The sequence below is a fragment of the Ochotona curzoniae genome, unplaced genomic scaffold (genome assembly GCF_017591425.1).
Source record: "Ochotona curzoniae isolate NIBS_2020 unplaced genomic scaffold, NIBS_Ocur_1.0 contig_2723, whole genome shotgun sequence".
Lineage (NCBI taxonomy): Eukaryota > Metazoa > Chordata > Mammalia > Lagomorpha > Ochotonidae > Ochotona > Ochotona curzoniae.
In genome coordinates this window covers 27,463,364-27,483,763 of record NW_024465573.1, presented here as the reverse complement: position 1 = coordinate 27,483,763, position 20,400 = coordinate 27,463,364, and the positions used below count along the sequence as shown (strand labels likewise).

The following is a 20,400-nucleotide window of genomic DNA, read 5'->3' as shown; positions in this document are numbered from 1 at the left end:
GTGAGATGTAGTGGTTGCTGGTCATGAGGCATAAATGCTCCCGCCATGGCTGATGTCAGACCACCAGTGGTTTAATAACTAGCTTGCCACATCCTTGAATATTCAAAAGCCATCTCTCATGACCCCTTATGAGCTGGGTCCTGCACACCGCTGCCTGTTACTCAGGCACTCAATCAGTGTGGATTGGTTAATCAGTCAAGCTGGCTGCGGCATCAAGTAGCACTAGATATTCCACAAAAGATAATGAAAATGACAAAATGCAGGAGGAAGTGTGAATAAAAGAGAGCGCAATGGAAGAGCCTCATTTTAAATGCTGATTTTCCAAGGCGCAGAGACATCCAATTGCTTCTCTGCCATCGGATAAGAAATCAGGCCCATGACCCACGTTAAAATCCAGTTTCTATGCTAGTGATTAAAATGGCCCTTATTTCCAGAGAGCCCCTTTTTTGTACTGCTGCTGTCTTCGGCTGCTTCTGAGACAGCTTTATATAAGAAACTGTCAGCTGTTTGGCGCAGTAGAAGCTGTGGGAGGTGGCAGGGTTTTTCCCTTGTTTCCCTTTTACCTTAGGCTACCCCCTCCTGAACTCCCAGGTCTTCATTGCTGTGGTTTCCAAAGACTTGAAGGGTGATTACCGCCCGCTCCACCCTTTAGGAATCTAATCCATGCTCACAAGTTATTCTTTATCTCCAAGTAATGTAATACCCTGACCAAGAACTACCCAGGTGACATGAAGAAGCATTTTACCCATTCTCACCTGTTTTTAGCAATTCCCAATTCCATTAAAGTAAGCAGCTCTCCAAATTGGAAAAAATAATAACCCCAAGTCAGCATAATTTGAAGCAATCATAACTCAAACTACTGCCTCCTGCCCACAGACCTCAGGCTGGCACCTTGTAGTTGCAGTTTGCATAACCAATGTTTTTTTCTTGTGAGTTCCCTGTTGCATTAGTATTGTATGCAGGGATTCTCCACATATGAAGAATCTTCTAAAAAATTATAAAGATACAGCATGAAAAATAATTATGCATGGTATTCAAATTTTTGCATCAAAATATCTTCTAATTCAACTTTTTCCATGAACTTTTTGATATCTCTTCTTTGTATGTCTCTGATCCCATAAGATTTGGGAGCCAGGAAAATGAGACTACACAAATTTCTCCCCTTGAGAATGGTGATTTCTCTCTTTCCAATAGCCTTCTCAAGCCGAGATTAGCCCTCTCTGGATCTGTGAGCGACACACACACACACACACACACACACACACACACAGTCCTGATGTCCTAATCTGTAAACTCCCCACACCAGTTACTGACCACTGGTAAGAGCCCTTCAAGTAAGAGACATAATGGCTCTTAGTAATACTATCAAAGGTGAAAAATGAGGAAAACCTCATTGACAACTTCAAGGTAATAGTGAAAACTTGCTATCACAACTGCACCATCATGGGAGTCAAGTTTGTATTCCTGTGCCCATAGGAAGGAGAAACACTCTAGAGGAAGAAACACCTGCAGACAGTAGGAAAGATTGGTCCTGAGAGACCCACATTCCAGCTGAGAGGACAACTGGGATGTGCAGCTCCCATGTACACAGGAGCTGGAGGTGTTGCTCACTTCTGAAGGGGAGGTGATGGGGAGACTGTCTTTCAAAATTATATTTTTTTATTGGAAAGGCAGATATGCAGAGAGGAGAAAAGACAGAGAGAATCTGTTGATTCACTCCTCAAGTGGCCACAACAGCTGGAGCTACGCTGATCTGAATCCAGAAGCCAGGAGCCTCTTCCAGGTCTCCCATGCGGGTACAGGGTCCCAAGACTTTGGGCCGTCCTCAACTGCTCTCCCAGGCCACAAGCAGGGAGCTGGGTGGGAAGCATGGCTGCTGGGATTAAAACTGGCACCCATATGGGATCCCGGCATGTGTAAGGCGAGGACTCTAGGTGCTAGACTACCATGCTGGGCCCATGGAGACTGTCTTAATGGAAGACTTGGCCAAACAGCCAATGTGGATTCCTAATATTCCTTTGCACAGGCAGGCAAACTGCTCCACTACACCCTAGCTGAGTCTGCAAATGACATTGCATTATCCATTAGCATTTACAAAATAAGCAATTTTTAACTTGAGGAAACACAAAAAGTCGTATAGAAAAAGAAAGATAACCATAGTTCACTACCTGGTCTAGCTGAATTTCAGTCAGTCATACTAATACACATAGTGATGACTGGCTTAATCAGAATTGTGCTATAATGCACTGGGAAAAACTTCCTCTGCGGTAGGACTGAAGATTTGACAAAAAGAGTGAAAAGCTGAATGAAAATGCTTAAAACTAAAATTGGGTACGATAGAACAAGCAGTGAATATGCTGCTTGGGACACCAACCCGCATGCGCATCCTATAATTCAGTGTCTGAGGTTTGAGATGCAGCTACACTTCTGCTTTTAGCTTCTTTCTGATGTGCATGTTGTGAAACAGAAGAGCATAACTCAAGTCCTTGGGTCCCTGAAGCTCAGAGGAGACCTCGATTGAGCTGTAGGCTCGTGACTTTGGCCTTGGCAATCCTAGCTGCTCCCACTGTCTGGGGAGTGAAACAGCAAATGGAAGGCTCATCTCTGGCTCTGCCTTTTTATTTTAAATAAATAAAAATGAAAAATAGAAAATATTACAAAATTACAAAATAACATGGAAGAAAATACTGAGGAATTATCTTTTAAATTTAAAGTAGGGGGAAAACACCTTTACTAATTATTCATCCATTCGCTGTAGATAATGCTATTTCTTGTAACAATCATATTTCCCCTGGTATTCAGTATTCTCTATCCTGGAGACATGAGTACATATTTCTTCATGATGGGTTCATGAAAAGAGAAAAAATGCAAAAATAAGCACAGAGATGGGGAGCTGTTGAAGTTCTTCCATGACCCTGCGCAGCTATCTATCTGAGGTTCATCTGAATTGACAGATATCCTCATTTTACATGTTCTTGCCTCACTTTTTCTCCAGGAAAATTTGTCAGCTCCTCACAAATGAGATAGGGCACTGGGGATGGGACAAGGGCTTGGGAAGAGCTTACATGGCACTGTGCTAACCTTACCTTTCTGGAAGCCTCCTGCCTTTCCCAGTAGTAGTGTGGCAGAGAATGCTCCTTGGCCTCTGCTCTTGGGTGGCTCTTAAGATTTTCACTAGCATGGATGTAGGTGGTTAATTAGGTGACCAGCAGGAAATTCAAAGTGTAACTTGGTGTTTGTGTGGCAAGATGTGCTCCAGATACTCGACTTGCTGATGATCTCTGGAATCGGAGCCCTTAGGAGATGGTTCAACAAGGCACTGGGGTGAGCAGGGCGGTGGGCACAGGTTCCAGCCGAGTACTCACACACACACACACACACACACACACACACTGAGCTCGACACAGTAGCATCCTGATTCACAAGCTCCTCTTTTTTCCCAGGCTATCAGTGTTCCTGTCTCTCTCAGTTCACGGGGAGAAACTGTGAATCTGAGATTACAGCCTGCTTCCCAAACCCCTGCCGGAACGGGGGGTCCTGCGACCCAATAGGCAACACTTTCATCTGCAGTTGTAAAGCTGGCCTCACTGGAGTCACGTAAGTGGGACTGTGCATGCTCTTGCTCGCTCTCTTTTTCTCTGCTGCCACTGGTTGCTTGAGAAAAACCAATCAGAAAGGAAATCACTTGGATAAAATATATACCATTAACAAAACAGGCAAAGGGTTTCTGTCTATACTATGTAAGGAGTGTTCATAGGTGATTACATGGGGACTGTCTGAGCAGTGCAAGTACAGGCAATTTGTTTTATTTTGAAAATTCTACATTATGTAGTTTGTAATTTGGAATACAGTTTATTTAAACAAAGTCACCTGTGGCCCTAATACTTCAGCTATAATTATGAAGCTGGCACTCTCCATTGCCTGAAAATCCATTTACTGGACTCTATTATATGAAGCTTTATGATCATTATGAGAAACTAAACCTTGCCTTGCCTTCGCAAACTTTTTTTTTTCTCCAAAGAATGGTATTAGCCAAATGGAAAGGAAATGTTTTACGTTCTCCATAAAATGCTGGTTTCAACTGTACCCATTCATTTTAGAAGAGTGAGTGTGTGTGTGTGAGTGTGTGTGTGTGTGTGTGTGTGTGCGCATGTGTGTGTGCGTGTGCGTGTGTGTGTGCGTGTGTGTGTGTGTGTGTGTGTGTGGATAGATATACAGATATAGATATATTTATCTACATCTATATATACATGTACATACATATATATACACACATACACATAATCTCAATCAAGTAATACTCTAATTACAGATCAGTCTTATGTATTCATTAGAGTAAATCTCCCAAGGACTTTACCAGGAAATACTTAGCCGGCTTTGAATTGCTGGATGTAATTTCAGGCAATAAAGATGCATTTAGTTTTAAATACTCTGTGATTCTGACTAATTTCCGGCTGACCTGGCTTCAATCTGTTCAAATTAGGAACATTTGACTACATTTAAATAGGTGGATTGCCCAAAATATAGGTGCTGGAGCCTTTTAAATGCATGTATCCAAACAATCACTGACATAGACAAAGTGAAGGAGGAAGCAGGTCTGTAATCTCCAATAATGTCAAACTAAGAAACAGCAAGACTTAGATGCTTGCCTTGTAATTATGTCAAAGCAAAACATGGGCTGCTTTTAAGAGAATAAGATGATTTAATTATTTTTTCGTTAAAATGTTGTGGTCATTTCTTCCTAATAGTCTATATTACCATTAGCCCTCACCATGGGCATAAACTCTAGGGGATTCGTTGCCCTTCACCCACCATCCTATCCCCTGCAGTTCCCAGCTTCCCAGAGGAACTAAAAATGACTAACAGCATCAGAGGAAAATGTCATCCAAAGATTTCTTCCTCTTGGGAAACCCCATAGTGAGCCTACAGGTTGATAGCTTTTTATCTGCGATTTTACAATACCCCAGGTTCTGAGAGCTAGGAGCATTTTGGGTACATTAGTGGGAAACTAATTTGGTGGCGAAACACATCCAAAACTACTGAACTACTGCGAGGCTCTTCCTTGTGTTTCCAGCGCTCCTGTGTCTGAATATCTACACGGTTCCCTGCAGAAATGCTGGCACTCTTGGACTGTCGGGTCGCACAGGAGCACTGCTGCCTGTCGGAGGGGAGAGGTGTTTTGCGTAATGTGAGAGAGATGTGCTGTGGGTACTTCTTCACAGTTTTGAATTCGGAAATACATCTGGCCCTGAGCATTTGACGGCAGTACTTCAACAGCCAACAGCCCCTATTCATTCTCTTTTTCTCTTACCAAGTTCTTTATTCCTGTAACCTGGGTGGCGGAGGAAGACTGGGGAGAGACTGAATGAATGCATTTGATGATGGGACTACAGGGGGCTCAGAAATGTTTCAATCATAGCCATACATACATTTTTTGTCTTGCTTCATCCTTTCCCTTCAGGTGCTTTATTTTCTAAGAGGCCAGCTTTTCCTTGGGTTCACCTGCGCAGCCGGGTCTTGATGGAATGGGTTGTGTGTTCTCTCGGCACAGGTGCGAGGAAGACATCAATGAGTGTGAACGGGAGGAGTGCGAGAACGGCGGCGCTTGTGTCAACATGTTTGGCTCCTTCCTGTGCAACTGCACGCCGGGCTACGTGGGCCAGTACTGTGCGCTGCGCCCCGTGGTGGTACCCAACATCCAGGCTGGCCACTCCTACGTGGGTAAGGAGGAGCTCATTGGCATCGCTGTGGTGCTCTTTGTCATCTTCACCCTTGTTGTGCTCTTCATCGTCTTCCGCAAGAAGGTTTTCCGCAAGAACTATTCACGCAACAACATCACGCTGGTGCAGGACCCTGCAACAGCCGCACTGCTCAACAAGAGCAATGGCATCCCCTTCCGCAGCCTGCGTGGTAGTGGCGGCGATGGCCGCAACGTCTACCAGGAGGTGGGTCCACCGCAGGTCCCAGTGCGCCCCATGGCCTACACCCCTTGCTTCCAGAGTGACTCCAGGAGCAACCTGGACAAGATCGTGGACGGGCTGAGTGGCGAGCACCAAGAGATGACCACCTTCCACCCTGAATCCCCCCGCATCCTCACAGCCAGACGTGGAGTGGTGGTGTGCAGTGTGGCGCCCAATCTGCCGGCTGTGTCTCCCTGCCGCTCGGACTGTGACTCGCTGCGGAAGAACGGCTGGGACTCGGGGACAGAGAGTGAGTATGAAGGAGTCCATGAGGGAAGCACGGAAGACTGTGTTGGGCCATGAAGGGCTAAAGGGTTTGGGGAAAAGGAAGGCTGTCAAGTGATCATGGAAAACCCACTCATTCCGCTTGGCTGAAATGCAGTGTCCATGCTGCAGCGCAGGGCAGCCTGAGCCGGTGGTGGTGGTCCCCTCTCCTATGTGAGTCACGGCTGCAGAGGCCCTGGGGTGGAAAAGAGTATATGTTCAACACCCAGGATGTCAATATAGTGGGAGCCTGGTGAGCATCGAGAGCACATGCATTTTATTATTATTTTCCACAATACAGCTTATAGCTTAGGAATTCACCTCCCTTCTTCTCTAACCATTTCCCCCTCCCACAATGTGTCTTCGGATTATCAGGATAGTATGGTTCCTCAGTACAAGTTGCAAGCTTGACTTCTTGGTATTTAAATGTATCATGACATGGTAAGTATAGGGAAAGGTAGAAAATCTAGTGTGATAGTGTAAAAGTGTATGCATGTTTCTTTGGGAGTCCTACTTGTGTTTGGGAGTGGAGACACATACTGCATAGCACCTTTACTTCACAGTCTGCTCTTCTCTCTTGAATAGTTCATCTCTGTGTGTGCATAATCTGTATTAATGTATTTATTTATATCTATATTGTTTTGTATATTAGCTATTATATCGAGAACATGTGATATGTGTACTCTTGGGACTGGCTTATTTCCCTAAGCATAATGGCTTCTGGCTGCAACCACTTTGATGCAGATACTCAGATTTCATTCTTTTTTTTATGGCTGAGTAGTATTCAGTACAGTAGATGTACCAGTTTCTTTATCCATTCCTTTGCTGATGGGCATTTGGGTTGCTTCCATGTCTTAGCTATTGTGAATTTTGCTGCTAGAAACAGGGTCGCAGACAACAGATGTATTTTAACAGCAACATTATTGTAGGGATTTATTCAGGCCAGTGTATGGTCTGATTTGCATTTTAAACACAAGCTCTATTCGATTCTTGAGAGGACAGTGAGCAGGACCAGCAGAGAGGAGGTTAGCTGGTCTGTGAAGTGGCAGATCAGAGACAATGATCGTTTTCTCCTCCCGAGCATTGATCTGAATGGGCATAAGGAAGCTCTACTGTAGCTTACAGCTCTTCACCTGGGTCAGTGACTTTATATTCCATTTGTGCAATGCTTAAGTTGTGGGGGGTGGGGTGGGGACGGATGTTAGGGAGCTCCAGAGCTTATACAGTCAAGCAGATTAGAAGTAGCCTCATGGAGATAACGGGCCTTCAAAGTGTGGTCCTTGGGCATAAGGCTTCAGCAGGGAGCTACTGCAGAGGGCCACCCAGAGGCAGAAAGCAGGGTAGAGGCTGCCCAGGGGCTTCTTACCCCAAGACAGCATAGGTGTGTTGTTCAAGAGAGAGATCAGGGCTGCAGGCAAAAATGGGCTGTATCTGCATGCAGGTTGGTAGACTCTGTACAAGGGAGAACTCGCTAAGGAACAAAAGCAGGGAGAGTAGACAGCTCAGGCTGCCAAAAGAACCCTGGGGTCACTCACCTGCGGGCAGTGGCCAAAGAAGGAAATGCAGGAAGGAGAGACATGGAGAGGAGCGAAGGAAGCAAGGGCAGCCATGTGGAAGCCCAGTGGGAAACAAGACGACCAGTGGTATCAAGTGCTGCACAGCCATCCAGGAGGACACGAGCTAACCTAAATGCACATATACTGAATGCAACACTTAGTCGAGTCCCAGGGGAGTCATCAAGGCAGAAAGCAAAATGCAAGGGTTAAGGTTGCAGAATTGGCTAAGAAAGCAAAAGCAGCAACAAAATAGAAAGCCTTGTCATCTCCCAAGACTGTCACAGCTGCCCCTTGAGGGCACTGTTATCTGTCCATCATTTCATGAAGGAGAAATATGGTTTGAACAGGTGAAAGAGCTGACCTCAGGGCCTGTAACCAGCAACAAAGCAGGGGTCAGGATTCAAATGTGGTGTGTCAGGCTCCGAAGCCTATTTTCTGACCAGCATTGCCCTTAGGTGCTTTGACAGAGAGGAGGGAGAGGGGGCAGTGGGAGACGATTTCTTAATGACAGAGCAGGCCAAGCATGAGTTCTTTGTTTTCTGGTGCTAGTCAGCATGTTGTCTACTAATTTTCTTTCTATAGATACTTTTTTATGTTTTAAGTAGTTGCCCTTGAGATTTTTATGGTATATTGCCTCTCAAATTATGTTGGAGTTAGGTTTTATTAGAGTGTGGGTCAATCAACTAATAAGCTCTTACTATTTTAGTCATGAAAATGTCGTTTTGACTCACTGGAAGAGAATGGAGCTAATGCACAATGATGTGTACTCACGATGGTGGCTCATTTGTCATTTCCTTTTTGTATCTGGAGCTGAACTTGTGTGCACCTTGACCTGGCTGTTGGGAAGTGAATGTCTCCTTGGTTGCATCTCTGTCTCTGTGCTTCCATCATTTGGTTATCCAACTCATCATTTTGCTGAGGCTTCTGTTTCTGGCAGCAGATGCTGAGCCATGGGGCCTGCTCCTGAGCTCACCCTTTGTGGAAGAAACAATGTCTGTGGCCGTAGAGAGGAGCAAGTGTTGCCTTAATGATCAGTCTGTGTCTCTGTGAACTGTCCGCTCACAGGATGTGCAGCTCGTCCTGGCGATCATTTCCTCCCACTTGGTGATGTGACGGTTTTATTTCCAGAATCCACTGCAAGCCAAAACTCACATTTCCCCCCAAAGCACCGTGAGGTTTTATTGCCTACATTCCCTTCTTTGTTAAGCAAGGCAGAGTTAGATGGTGAGACAATCTCTGGACAACTAATTCATTTTTCACTTGACAACCTCAAGATATGGGTCATTTTTATTGCTTCCTTTAGTCAATCAAATAAGAAAGCAGTCCCAGCGTTGTGTGTGTGCCGGGGGGTAGGGTGGAGAGAGGGTATCAGGTTGCCTTTGGACAGCAAACACGAAGAAGTATGTGACTAAAGGCACAGCCACCCCAACAACTGCCCTCCTATCAAACATTGTTTCGGAGCATGATCATTCTAAAAAAAAAATGAAGCGACACTGCCCCCTAGGCGACCAAGTGCAAAACTCCACTCACTGCCACTTGTTCCCCAGGGATGGAAGGCAGGAGAAATATTCTTGCCTATAAAATATTTAAGTCTCTATTTTAAAAGTAATCTAATTTAACCTGGTGTTGACACCATGTCTGTTCATGTAAATGATGTAAATTAACTATGAATGGCAAAGATCAGTACAGCTCTTCCTCTTCCTCTCCACTTCCTCACTTCACGTTCAGGAGGGAACAGCTACTTTGGGCTGTCAGCTATTTGGAAGCTCATTTACCACGGGTTAAGGGTTCTGCATCCATAATGTAAATCACTTGATTGATGGACCTTTGCCCTCAATGGCACAATCAGGTTTTTTTTTTTTATTATGGAGCTAAATTATTTTTTCTTAGCAAATGGAAGTGCCCCAGGAAGTTTATGAGGTGGCGGTGTGGGAGGTAGGACTAGAAATATGCACTCAGTAACTGGTGTCATTCCTGCTTTCTCTTTGTCCACAAAGACAAAGGAGTTGATGACCCAGGAGACGTGACCTGCTTTGCAGGCAGCAATAAAGGCAGCAACTCTGAAGTGCAGTCCCTGAGCTCCTACCAGTCGGATTCGGGCGATGACAATGGTAAGGGGGCTTCAGATTTGTTTATGCAAGTGGGCTCTATTTTCTGACGAGGGAGCAGTGGTTGTTGGGAGTGGGGGGAAATGCTACCCAACTGGCTTTGTGGGTCACTCCATTGCTGTTTTTGTCACAACCGACGGAGACCCTGGTGATCTGTTTGAGTCATAGAGGAACAGCCTCCTCCCAAATAATACTTTTTGGTAAATGGGGTGATTTATTTTTCGTAATTTGTGAATGACCTCGGCCCAATTCAGGGTTCATGCAGTCCCTCCATCATTGACAGTTCAGGGATAAGATCAGCTCTGGTAAAAACAAGTGATATCTTTATTCTAACAATTTGGGGTGATGGAGTTTTACAAAGCTTACTTTAGAGAAGTGTACGTCCATCCCAAATGCTACATGTGAGTCCTTGTGGTCCACAATGGCATTAGCACTCCAGGCTGCTACCCCTGCCTCTTGTGAGCCTACCGCTGTAGAGAAGGTGTTCAGGCCAGACAAGGTTTTCTGAGCTGAGGAACCAGCTTTGGAGAAAGGATTGTCCTTCCTAGAAAGATGGAAGGTAGACGGTCATACAAATGGATCTGCCATAGGGTAGTAAATCAAGAATACTTTTCAAAAATCATACACAGACAGAAGTCATCAGCCAAAGATACCCTACCTTTGTGTATTCTTTGGGTCCTTGTCCCATTTATCAGAAACTGGAAAACAATGAGATTTGGTTATATAATTACTTAGCTCACAAAATTTTGCTGTGATTTTCCCATGTGCTGAGTCTAATGCTGAGATTATTTTTATGGAGAAGCACAGAATGAAAATAACATTGTTCTCACCTCCGAGGTAAATTCACTAACAGGTGAGCTCTGTGACCATTTTTGTGTTCATGGATGTCAAAGTCTACCTTTGACCACTTCTACCCAAATTTACTCCACCTTATTGCCCCAAACCTAGCAGTCCCAGACAGTGGAGAAGCTGCTTTAACATGTAAAACAGCAGTTGCCTTCTTCTAACCCTTTATAGAAACTCAAAAGCAAACCACAAGCTCTATTCACCATGGTGTATCCTTCTTTACTTAGAAGCACAAGAACATTTCAATTCTAGACCCCAGGCAGCAGGTGCAATAATGATACCAAGTGACTTTCTCACAGACTGAGTGTACTGTTGAGAAAGGCCACAGACTTGCTCTGGCATGAAAAATTTGTGAATTGGTTTCAACTAAGGCTAGTGAAGTAGAAAGTTTGATCAAATTCTTTTGGTCACTCATTTCACAAATAGCAAATATCAGGTGTAAGGCAATCCATGTAGAACAGAGCTTCCCAGTTCTCCCTCTTTGAGAGGTCAAACTCTGCCCACAGCTTGCTGGTGGTGCCTAGGCCTTGGACTGTCCTAGGTTGGATGGCATTAAAACAGTGAAGCCATCAACTCTGGAAAGGTTGTCGTCTGTCTCTGGCATTTGGTTCTAAGTGGCATGACTGACCAACAAATAATGATCCTCTGAGAGCCTTTGGGATTTGCTAATGAGAAATTAGCATAAGTTTGATGAGCCACTGCCTCCCTAGATGGATTTTACTGGACCATGAGATGTGAATTTATGGCCAAGCAATCCCTGCCACTCATGCCTTTCCACTGAGCTGGCCTTGGCCTTGCTGCAGTTTGTCCTGGATGAGAATACCCACCAACATACTCCCTCAGGGACAGGTAGTGGGAAGGTGCGAGTGTCTGCATGATGTGCCCTGGTTATTGTGGTAGTGGTTAAAAAAGTTAATGTGCCTTGAAAATACACAACTAACCTGAAGTTGTCCTTCCCCTCTGTCTTCTTTTCCTGACCACAAGCCTCCATAGTGACTGTCATTCAGCTTGTCAACAATGTAGTTGACACTATTGAAAATGAAGGTACTTATTTATTTTTTTCTCCCATACAATTTCCTTGTGCAAAGTTACCTTGCAGAAATGATAACAGCCAGCTTGCAGCAGAGAGGGCAGTAACAGGTGGAGTGAAATGAGATGCAGGATTTTTTCCTATAGAGGAAATTTTAAAATATCAACTGCACTATTTTTTTCAATACATGTTAGACTCTTCTCTTGAAGAGAACTTTATAAAAAGAGTGCCAAGTGAGTATCCAAATTAATACTAAAATTCATTCAGGAAGCACCTACTGTGAGCTGGGAATATTTAAGAAATAATTCAGATCTGCAATATTTTGGGAGTGGATTTCAACCACAACTCTTACTAGTGATTTCATAGGATAAAAGTATGATATCGATGAGATTCATCTTTTCAGTTCCTAAATAGCCATGAGAACACCACAAAGGGCTAAACTTAATTATATCCCATAGGCCTTTAGAAACAGATTTTTACATCTGAAATGTTGTGTGTTGTTATTTAACCCATGCCTTGAATTGTCAGTTTTACTTTCCACTTTGTGTTTAAACAGTGTCGGTCATGGACCAAGGACAGAACTACAACCGAGGTGACTTGCCACACCCACCCCCTGCACCATACCACCCTGTCACTCTCTCTCCATCCTAAGTTTCTTTCATCTGAATTTTTGCATGTTCCAGGTGTCTTGTACATTCAGTGCTGCAGGTATAAGCTTCGCCAGCATTCCTCCCCCAGCATCATACCCTGCACATCTCCCTGCCTCCTGTGGTCCACAATGCAGTGGGTGACTCTTCCCAACCCCTCTCTCAGGAAGCATGACGCCAGCCTGGTTCTGCACACAGCATGTCCATAGGAGGAGGGAGTGGCACGGGGGCCAGGATTCTAGAACTGTGCTTCCTCAGCATGTCCTCCCTGGCCCTATCACAGCTTGGCTGACGGTCTAAGCAGCCATAAAGCAATCCCTATCCCAGTTGCCATTGCTTTGCTCTTAGGGCGAGAGCAGCATGGCTTGTCTGGATAGACTCTTGCAAAGAGCATGTGGTTGACCCTGGCCTCCTCCAGTCTCCTGGACATTAAGCATTGCATGGCAGGTCTTTTCCAGTCCGCTGAGCCCTGCTCCAGAGCAAAGGAAATTAACTGTCTTGGCTTTCCTTCCACAGCCTATCACTGGGACACCTCTGATTGGATGCCAGGAGCCCGCCTTTCAGACATAGAGGAAGTGCCCAGCTACGAGAACCAGGATGGAGGATCTGCACAGCAGGGTAGCACGCGGGAGTTGGAGAGTGATTACTACCTGGGCGGCTATGACATCGACAGTGAATACCCTCCTCCTCACGAAGAGGAGTTCATGAGTCAGGACCAGCTGCCTCCTCCCCTGCCAGCAGATTTCCCAGACCAGTACGAGGCCCTGCCACCTTCCCAGCCGGTCTCACTGGCTAGCACATTGAGCCCAGACTGCAGGAGGCGGCCCCAGTTCCATCCTAGCCAGTACCTGCCTCCTCACCCATTTCCCAATGAAACAGAGTTGGTGGGCCCACCTGCCAGCTGCGAATTCAGTACTTTTGCCATGAGCATGAACCAGGGCCCAGAGGCCACAGGCCCAGCAGACAGTGTATCTCTGTCCTTGCACAATTCCAGAGGCACCTCATCCTCAGAAGGGTCGGCCAACTGTGGCTTTGATGATTCTGAAGTAGCCATGAGTGACTACGAGAGTGTGGGAGAGCTCAGCCTCGCCAGCCTTCACATTCCCTTTGTGGAGACTCAGCACCAGACCCAAGTGTAGAAGACCTATTCCTGGTGCTTTGCCCTGTGGGTTATGGCAGAGCAGAGGAGACTGGCTAGCCTTGGGTCTCGATGGAGAGTAGCCTGTGCAACAAGGAAGAAATGTGAAGAAATTTCTCATTGGAAAGTCTCTGAAGTCGTACTGTCACAAGCAAGCTTGATTCCAGTTAGGTGGGAAGGGGTGGGGGAAATAGGCTCAGAAATTGTTTCTGAGAGGCACCTAGCAATCCTGGCTGCAGTTGGCTGGTTTGAGGGTTTAAGACTGTTGCACCTGCTAAGTTCTTCCCTCGAGGCTTGGTGCAGTATTGTGCCCTGGAGAGCATTACTGCCTCAGTTGTTTTTGCAGTATTAACAAGCAGCAACAACCAGTGGCGTTGTTGCATGTAACTTTGAGCCATTGAAATGAATAGCAATGAGTGGTAGAGAAATGAGTCCCTTAGATGAAAGACACGAGAAACAATTATTTGACAAACAAGAAAAATGGGCTGAAGCCTTTAAAATCAACTTTTCTTTCTAAGCTGCCCAATTTTCAGCTATAAAATTTGTTTAACTTGTTTAGTATGCTCAGTTATTTTTGTTTGTGTTAAGCATCCTCTATGATAGAGATAAGGTTTATGAGGCAGATCTCAGTGAAGAGCAAGCTGAGGGTACTGGGACTTTGCTCTGTGTGTTGACAAGAAGGCTAATGTTGTTCAACATTACCAAGATTGTGATTACCTGGTTTTGTGCTTTCTGGCAAATATCCTTGGCCAACACCACAATTTTGATATAGCCGAAGAAACTGGCTCTTTGTTCCCTAGGGTAAGAGACGTTGAAAAGTTGAAGCAGAATTCACAAATTCGGGGGTCAGAAAACCTGATGTTTTCAAAGTTTTCAGACTAGATAATCACAGTTCTTGATAATGAAGATAAAATGCACATGTTCATTGTCCCTGTAAAGTTACATTTAAAGAAAAGTAGATTAGTTATTGTGTATAAATTATACTAGTGTCTGTCTGGGTGTATGTACAGATTTTGTGCTTGCACTCATAAGGCTGCTCTGAGGAAAGCAAACATGAAGGTTTTAGGAAATGGACCATGTTGACAACCCTGCTAGGGGAGGATGGCCTCCCGATGTACCTGATCTACGATGTTAGAGAAATACCAAATGCCATGTTTTGCTCCAATTCAGTTAACTTTGTTTTGGAACTGCCATTTATATTAACGTAAGGTAAAATTGTGTTTCACAATGGTGTTTTGTTAGAATTATCCACAACTAAACCTCTGTTTGCAAACTAGGTCATGTTTCACCCATGTCCAAGGGTTCCCTCCCTTCTGAGATGGGGGTTTGGGCCATAACTTTTCAACCCTGACAGGAGAATCATCCCACTGGAAAAACAATTTACTACTAAACTTTTTGACAAGTTTGAGTGACTCTCCTCCTTTGCTTCAATCAGATGATGGCCAATTCAGTGGCCATGGTAAGTAAATGCATATTTGCACTATATGCTTAATGAGCAAATCTCTGTATTCAGAGTTTCTGGTGACATATGGCACTCGTGTGTACATTGTACTGTCTGGAGTCTACACGTCATCCTCTCAGACTTGTTTTTAGAATTTTCAGTTTGAATTTTTGGTAGGAATTGATGTTTATGGAAGTTTTTTTTTCCTGTTTTATTCTCAAACTTCCTGAGCAAATGAATACATTTTACAGGTATCCTTTCTTTTCCTGTCTCTTGGTCAGAACTGTTCATGGGAGGCATTGCCTACAATGTGGTCCTGAAACAAATGAATTTTCTTAAGACTCTTTTCCTTATATGTCAGAAGCACATTTGCAAAGATTATATTGAAAATGACAAACTAATGATCTAGAATCACTGCTTTGCTTTTAATGATGCAGTGACGTAAAAACCATCAAAGTAAAACCAACAATTCATTTATTTCCCCCAGGAAATGCTAGAATGAGATTAATGCCAATGAGTCATTATTGCTTACATAGCATTTCTTGGAGGGAAAGTGGCTGACTGACACACTAATGATGGAGTAAATAGATCCTAATGCAATTGGAAGAAAAGTATGCCCACCCTTTGCTCTGACCTATATAAAATACCTCTCTGCCTTCAAGATATCTTCTCCCACCCCGCCCCTGGTTTTCTGCAGAGTAACTCTACAGTTAGATGTGTACTAGACAATCATGTGTTATGTCTTGACTCATCCTCTTTAAACACATGATACCTCTTTGGGTTTGCAGTCAGGGCATCATGGAAATAGTTGGGATAACAACTGATACAAGGAACTGAAAGGTCCTTAACATATAATCCAACCCCCATATTTTATTATAAGGAAAACATGCTGAGAGAGGGAAAGAGAATTTCTCTAGCTCACATAGGAAGTAAATAGCTGAACAAGCATTAGTCCTGTCCATCTATCCCGTCTTCTTTTGCCACTGCACTACCTAGATATGGTAGCCCTTTGCTTTTCATGGGCCCTCTGACTGCCTACCCTTCATTCTTTGGAATATGCAAGAAAAGAAATCTCGTGGAGAATATTTCCCTAGAGGGCTCATGAGCTCATGTTTCTTGACAGCGCTCTAGGAAGGATGTAGTTAACAGAATTCACACTTTTGGGAGGGGGGGACATTTACCAAAATGCTGCTTTTGCCAAATGAATGTTTCTCAAATGAGGGTGGAATGATTATTGCAGAACAGAACTCAGACCGAGTCATCAGTTGTAGTGGGACTGATCGTAATAGTAACTGTTAGGTTCCTGTTTGGTTTTGTTTTTTTCCTTCAAATCAGCAGTGGCTGATGTTTTTCCACTGTAGTGAAACATGTGGAAAATATTTAAGCTAATTAGCTGCTTTCGCTTTTTTCTAACATGTACATGGAAGCCATTTTCCACTACCTGTTGTTGGCACTTTACTTGCATTGCACACATTCTGGTCAGGTTGTTCCTGTTTGTCATAAATTAAGCAAGAGTTATGTGGCAGCAGAAAGTGAATAATGAAAGTACTTACTTCATTCCCTTTGTATTTGCTGCTGAGTTGCATTCCATGCCAACTTTCCATGTGCCCGTGTACCATCCACCCATTGATGAGATATCATAAATGTGATGAGTAGCTTGAGTCTATGCATGTGAGGTTCACTCCAACAAATCATCAGCGCGAACAACTTGAAATGGAATTTATTCCTGGAATGACCTGAAACAACCCTTGGCCATCACCTGCATAGCCTGTGAAGGAAGAAAGAAGACTTTGTGTATTCCGTTGGCAGTCTCCTATTCCCTTTCTGTCCCCGTTCTCCACTATGAATGCTGTCTGTGTATCAAAGTCAGGGGAACTGAGATAACAGACCATAAAACACATCACATAAGTTCTACGAAACACTTTGCTTTGAACTTTTTCAGGAAGATCTATTACTCATTAGGCATGTGCTGTTCAGGTGATTATCTGGCCTCCTCACTCTGCTGCCTTCCCAGGGCACATTCTAATGTCCTTAGGTTTTTATGGTTTAAAGTTTTGATTTCAACTCATGGGAGATATGAAGACACTCTGCCTCAGTGTCATCACTTTGTATGGTCTGTAAGAAGGTGCTTATGTGTTTTTTGCTGGTTTGTGTCCTGCAATGTTCAACTGCACATTATCCTGATGGAAGTTTGCAATATCTTTGAGCTTCTGGTTGTATAACTCTGCGGTTCAAAGTCATTATCTGTGGGTTTAGCGTCAGTTAATGTTAGCCAACTGGCTAAGAGATAGGAAAAGAATACTTCTTATGTAATAATGAAAAGCAATAAATACAAGTATAATACACAAAGGCCATAATTAGTCTCTTGCAGTGTTTAGGATGCACTAGAGGATTGCATAGACATTTGGGGTATATCTGGACCCATTAGTACGTACAGTAGTGTCCTTTCAGCAAATATCTGAATTGCTACTATTTAACAGTTTTATGAGCCCATACTACTGCATTTGGGGAGTGACAAATGTGTTTGGAAATGGAAGCAGTTCTTTTTAAGCACTGTATTGGAGAGATTGTCTTGTACATTTACCTGTTGCAAACAGGCTGGTTTGTAAAAGATGTATGTTTTGGTGTTTAAAATGTTTATAAAATTGTATATAAATGGTTTCAATTTTCCAGGCTTTTGTAGATACTTTGATGCCTATCAGGATGCTTTAATTTGGAGGGTCGAATATAATTCTAAGTCACTCATGCTGTTGGTCTGCAAATCTTTGAGGTAGTCACACATGCACAAAAAAAATTTAGGTTTTCAAATGATATTTTTTCATCATTTCAAAATGTACTGTAATTTTCTTTTGGCACTGTGTTCATTGATCTTCATCTATTTGCAACAAAATGTTTATATTGACATTTTAAGTACTTTTTTGCCAAGTTACGAAGTACCCACTTTGTACATGATTTCAAAGTCAACATGAAGCCTGTTGTCTCCTCATACTCCTGTACACTCACCTTGCACAGACATCACGCACCAAACCTTATGCAAGGGGAAAGCTGACACTGAAAGTGCACCTTATCCCTCCAGGAGAGAGATTGTTCCTGCATAGATTGCTGTTGGCAGTATTCAGTCTTGTGGTCTTTTTCTAAAAAAAAAAAAAAAAATGAAAAAAAGAGAAAGCAACGAGCAAAAAGATAGCCAAAAAAAAGCAAATCAACAGTGTACAGGTTTGTAACTGCCAGAATTTGATGGTTAAAATAAGTTTTCAAGTAAAAAGAAAAAAAATGAAACTAACAATTGTGTTGACTTTTTTTTCAGTAACATGTATTATATTTTTTATGGGATGGAGTGCAGAATTTCAGCACACACAATATTGAGTGATTAAGCTTGGTAATTACAATAATAAGCATTTATAATTCCATGTCTTTCATTATAGTGGGACCCTACCGGCTCCTCTCTTGCAGTGCCTTATGCAGAGTATGATACCTGGGAGTTAGCCATACCCCAGTACTGTGACACTAGGAGCTCTTACTTCAGTCTGACCTCTGAACCTCTAATACTCACCATTCTAAGTTCAGGACTTCTTTTTCTTACATTTCCATATATGATAGAGAGCATGGCTTGATTCCTTTTATGTATCTTTCATTACCTGGGCTTATTCACAGGGCACCACACAAAGGCCAGTCAAAACTCTCTAGTCCTGGTTAATACAAAGATTGGAGTCTGAGGCATGCCCCTCTGATCCCGAGGGGATAGTTTTGTTGTGTTTGTATGGCTTCCACCACTGCCTACCCCAGGAAATCCTTACCTCCCAGAGAGCTGTTCATTCTGGCACACATTATGTTATGTAGCTACTTACTGGGAACATACTTTATGATGGTGTGTGTTTTCCTGATGAGAACTCCCCAACTCTGCTTGTGATCCAGCCGCCTGCTAATGCACCTGGGAAAAGAGCAAACAATGGCACAGTTGGCACTTTTCTTCCCAAAACTCCAGGAACAATGAAACTCAGTTAAAATATACATTGAATAGGAAGAGCCAGATGTGAGGTAGAGCTCACGCTGAAGGTTTAAAGTGGAAACAAAAATCACACACTGTTACTCCAAGATTAGGAATAACTCCAGAAGCACTGAGAAGCCTTCTGGCTTACCTCCTTTTTTGAGAAGAGGCCAGGGCCTGAGGTCCGAGCAGTGTGAAGAAAAGGCACCTGGAGTAGGTCATGCATGGGCCAGGAATGGAACTCCACTGTCCCAGCTAAACCAGGATCCCAAAGCAATGGTAACCATTTCCCAGGAAAGGGTCATCGCTCACCATGCTTTTCTCCAAATCAAAATCCTTGTTGATTATAGCAGCTCAGTTTGGCAGAAATCACTGCACTGCAGCCTCCTGCCAGCTTGTCCATCTACCCTGCTGTTGTGCAGGGAAATGTTTGACAAGCAGTAAACAAGGAGAGCACTGATCTGTTGTACTTTCCAATTCCCTGCTGTAAATACTTTTATGTTACCTGACTTAAATCGTCAAGATGCTGGGAACTGACACATGCATCCTACGCATCTAACGGTAGTGTCTCATGAGTCAACGCCAACACATCAAGTTCTCCCCCACTCCACCATAGGGTGATTAAAGGAAGAGCAGTGTCTTCATATAGCTGGCTCCCAAGAAATATGTGTAGCTGAAAATTAAGCAATGATATCTGTAGCCAAATCCACAAATCCTCCTGCATTGTTATTGTTATTTATTTTGATACATGTAGCCACTTCAATGAGAAAGGTTTCAAGAAAAAGTGTTGAAATTGTTGGAAGTTTCTCAGCTTTGATCCACATACCACAGTGATGTGTTCATGTGGCCACCCTTACCAGAAAAAGAATTTTTCTAATCTCTGTATCTCAACACCAGTATGGCACCCTAGAGATGTCAATGAAGAAACAGCATTGGTCTCCTATGGGAAAAGGAAAAAAAAAAATGCTGTATCTTACATCTTTGGCTGCTGTTTGTGCAGGATAAAGGGACTGGCTCCTAGCTTGGAAATTATTCACTGCAGACAGGCCAGTATTTTCCTGTTCCCTGATTGGACCCTCAAGACCATGCTCAGGCTCAATGATTCATAAACAGGATTTATAAGACTTAGCATAGAGCCATATACACAGCTATGCTTTATTACAATGAAAGAATACTAAGCAATATCAGCAAACAAGAAAAGGCAACAGGGGCATATTCAAAACAAATAAAAGCTTCCAAGGGCCCTTTCCCCTGGAGTCACATAGAAGGTGCTCCATCCTCCCCAACTGCAAATTGTGGCATCCATGTGAAATCTTGCCAACCAGGGAAGTCACTGGAGATTATGAAGTTTGTTTGGTTTTTGTTTGTTTGTCTTGCTTTTTTCAGGACCTGGGTGTGGCCTCAATTTCAAACCTCTACAGG

The 20,400-nt window shown here is 43.5% G+C and overlaps 1 protein-coding gene across 4 annotated transcripts in view; it reads left to right on the top strand.

Annotated features, from left to right (window-relative positions):
• The window catches only part of FAT3 (FAT atypical cadherin 3), a 475,200-nt gene extending 460,456 nt beyond the window's left edge, over nt 1-14,744 (top strand). The window contains exons 22-27 of one of the 4 annotated variants that reach the window (XM_040977303.1): nt 3,444-3,597; nt 5,552-6,210; nt 9,778-9,891; nt 11,719-11,778; nt 12,321-12,356; nt 12,928-14,744. In XM_040977303.1, the coding sequence (XP_040833237.1) occupies nt 3,444-3,597; nt 5,552-6,210; nt 9,778-9,891; nt 11,719-11,778; nt 12,321-12,356; nt 12,928-13,550 (1,646 nt within the window). In that variant the 3' untranslated portion in view covers nt 13,551-14,744. The remainder of the gene's footprint in view (nt 1-3,443; nt 3,598-5,551; nt 6,211-9,777; nt 9,892-11,718; nt 11,779-12,320; nt 12,357-12,927) is intronic. The other 3 variants (XM_040977304.1, XM_040977305.1, XM_040977306.1) reach the window with 3 other exon arrangements.
• Nucleotides 14,745-20,400: the final 5,656 nt, after the last annotated feature.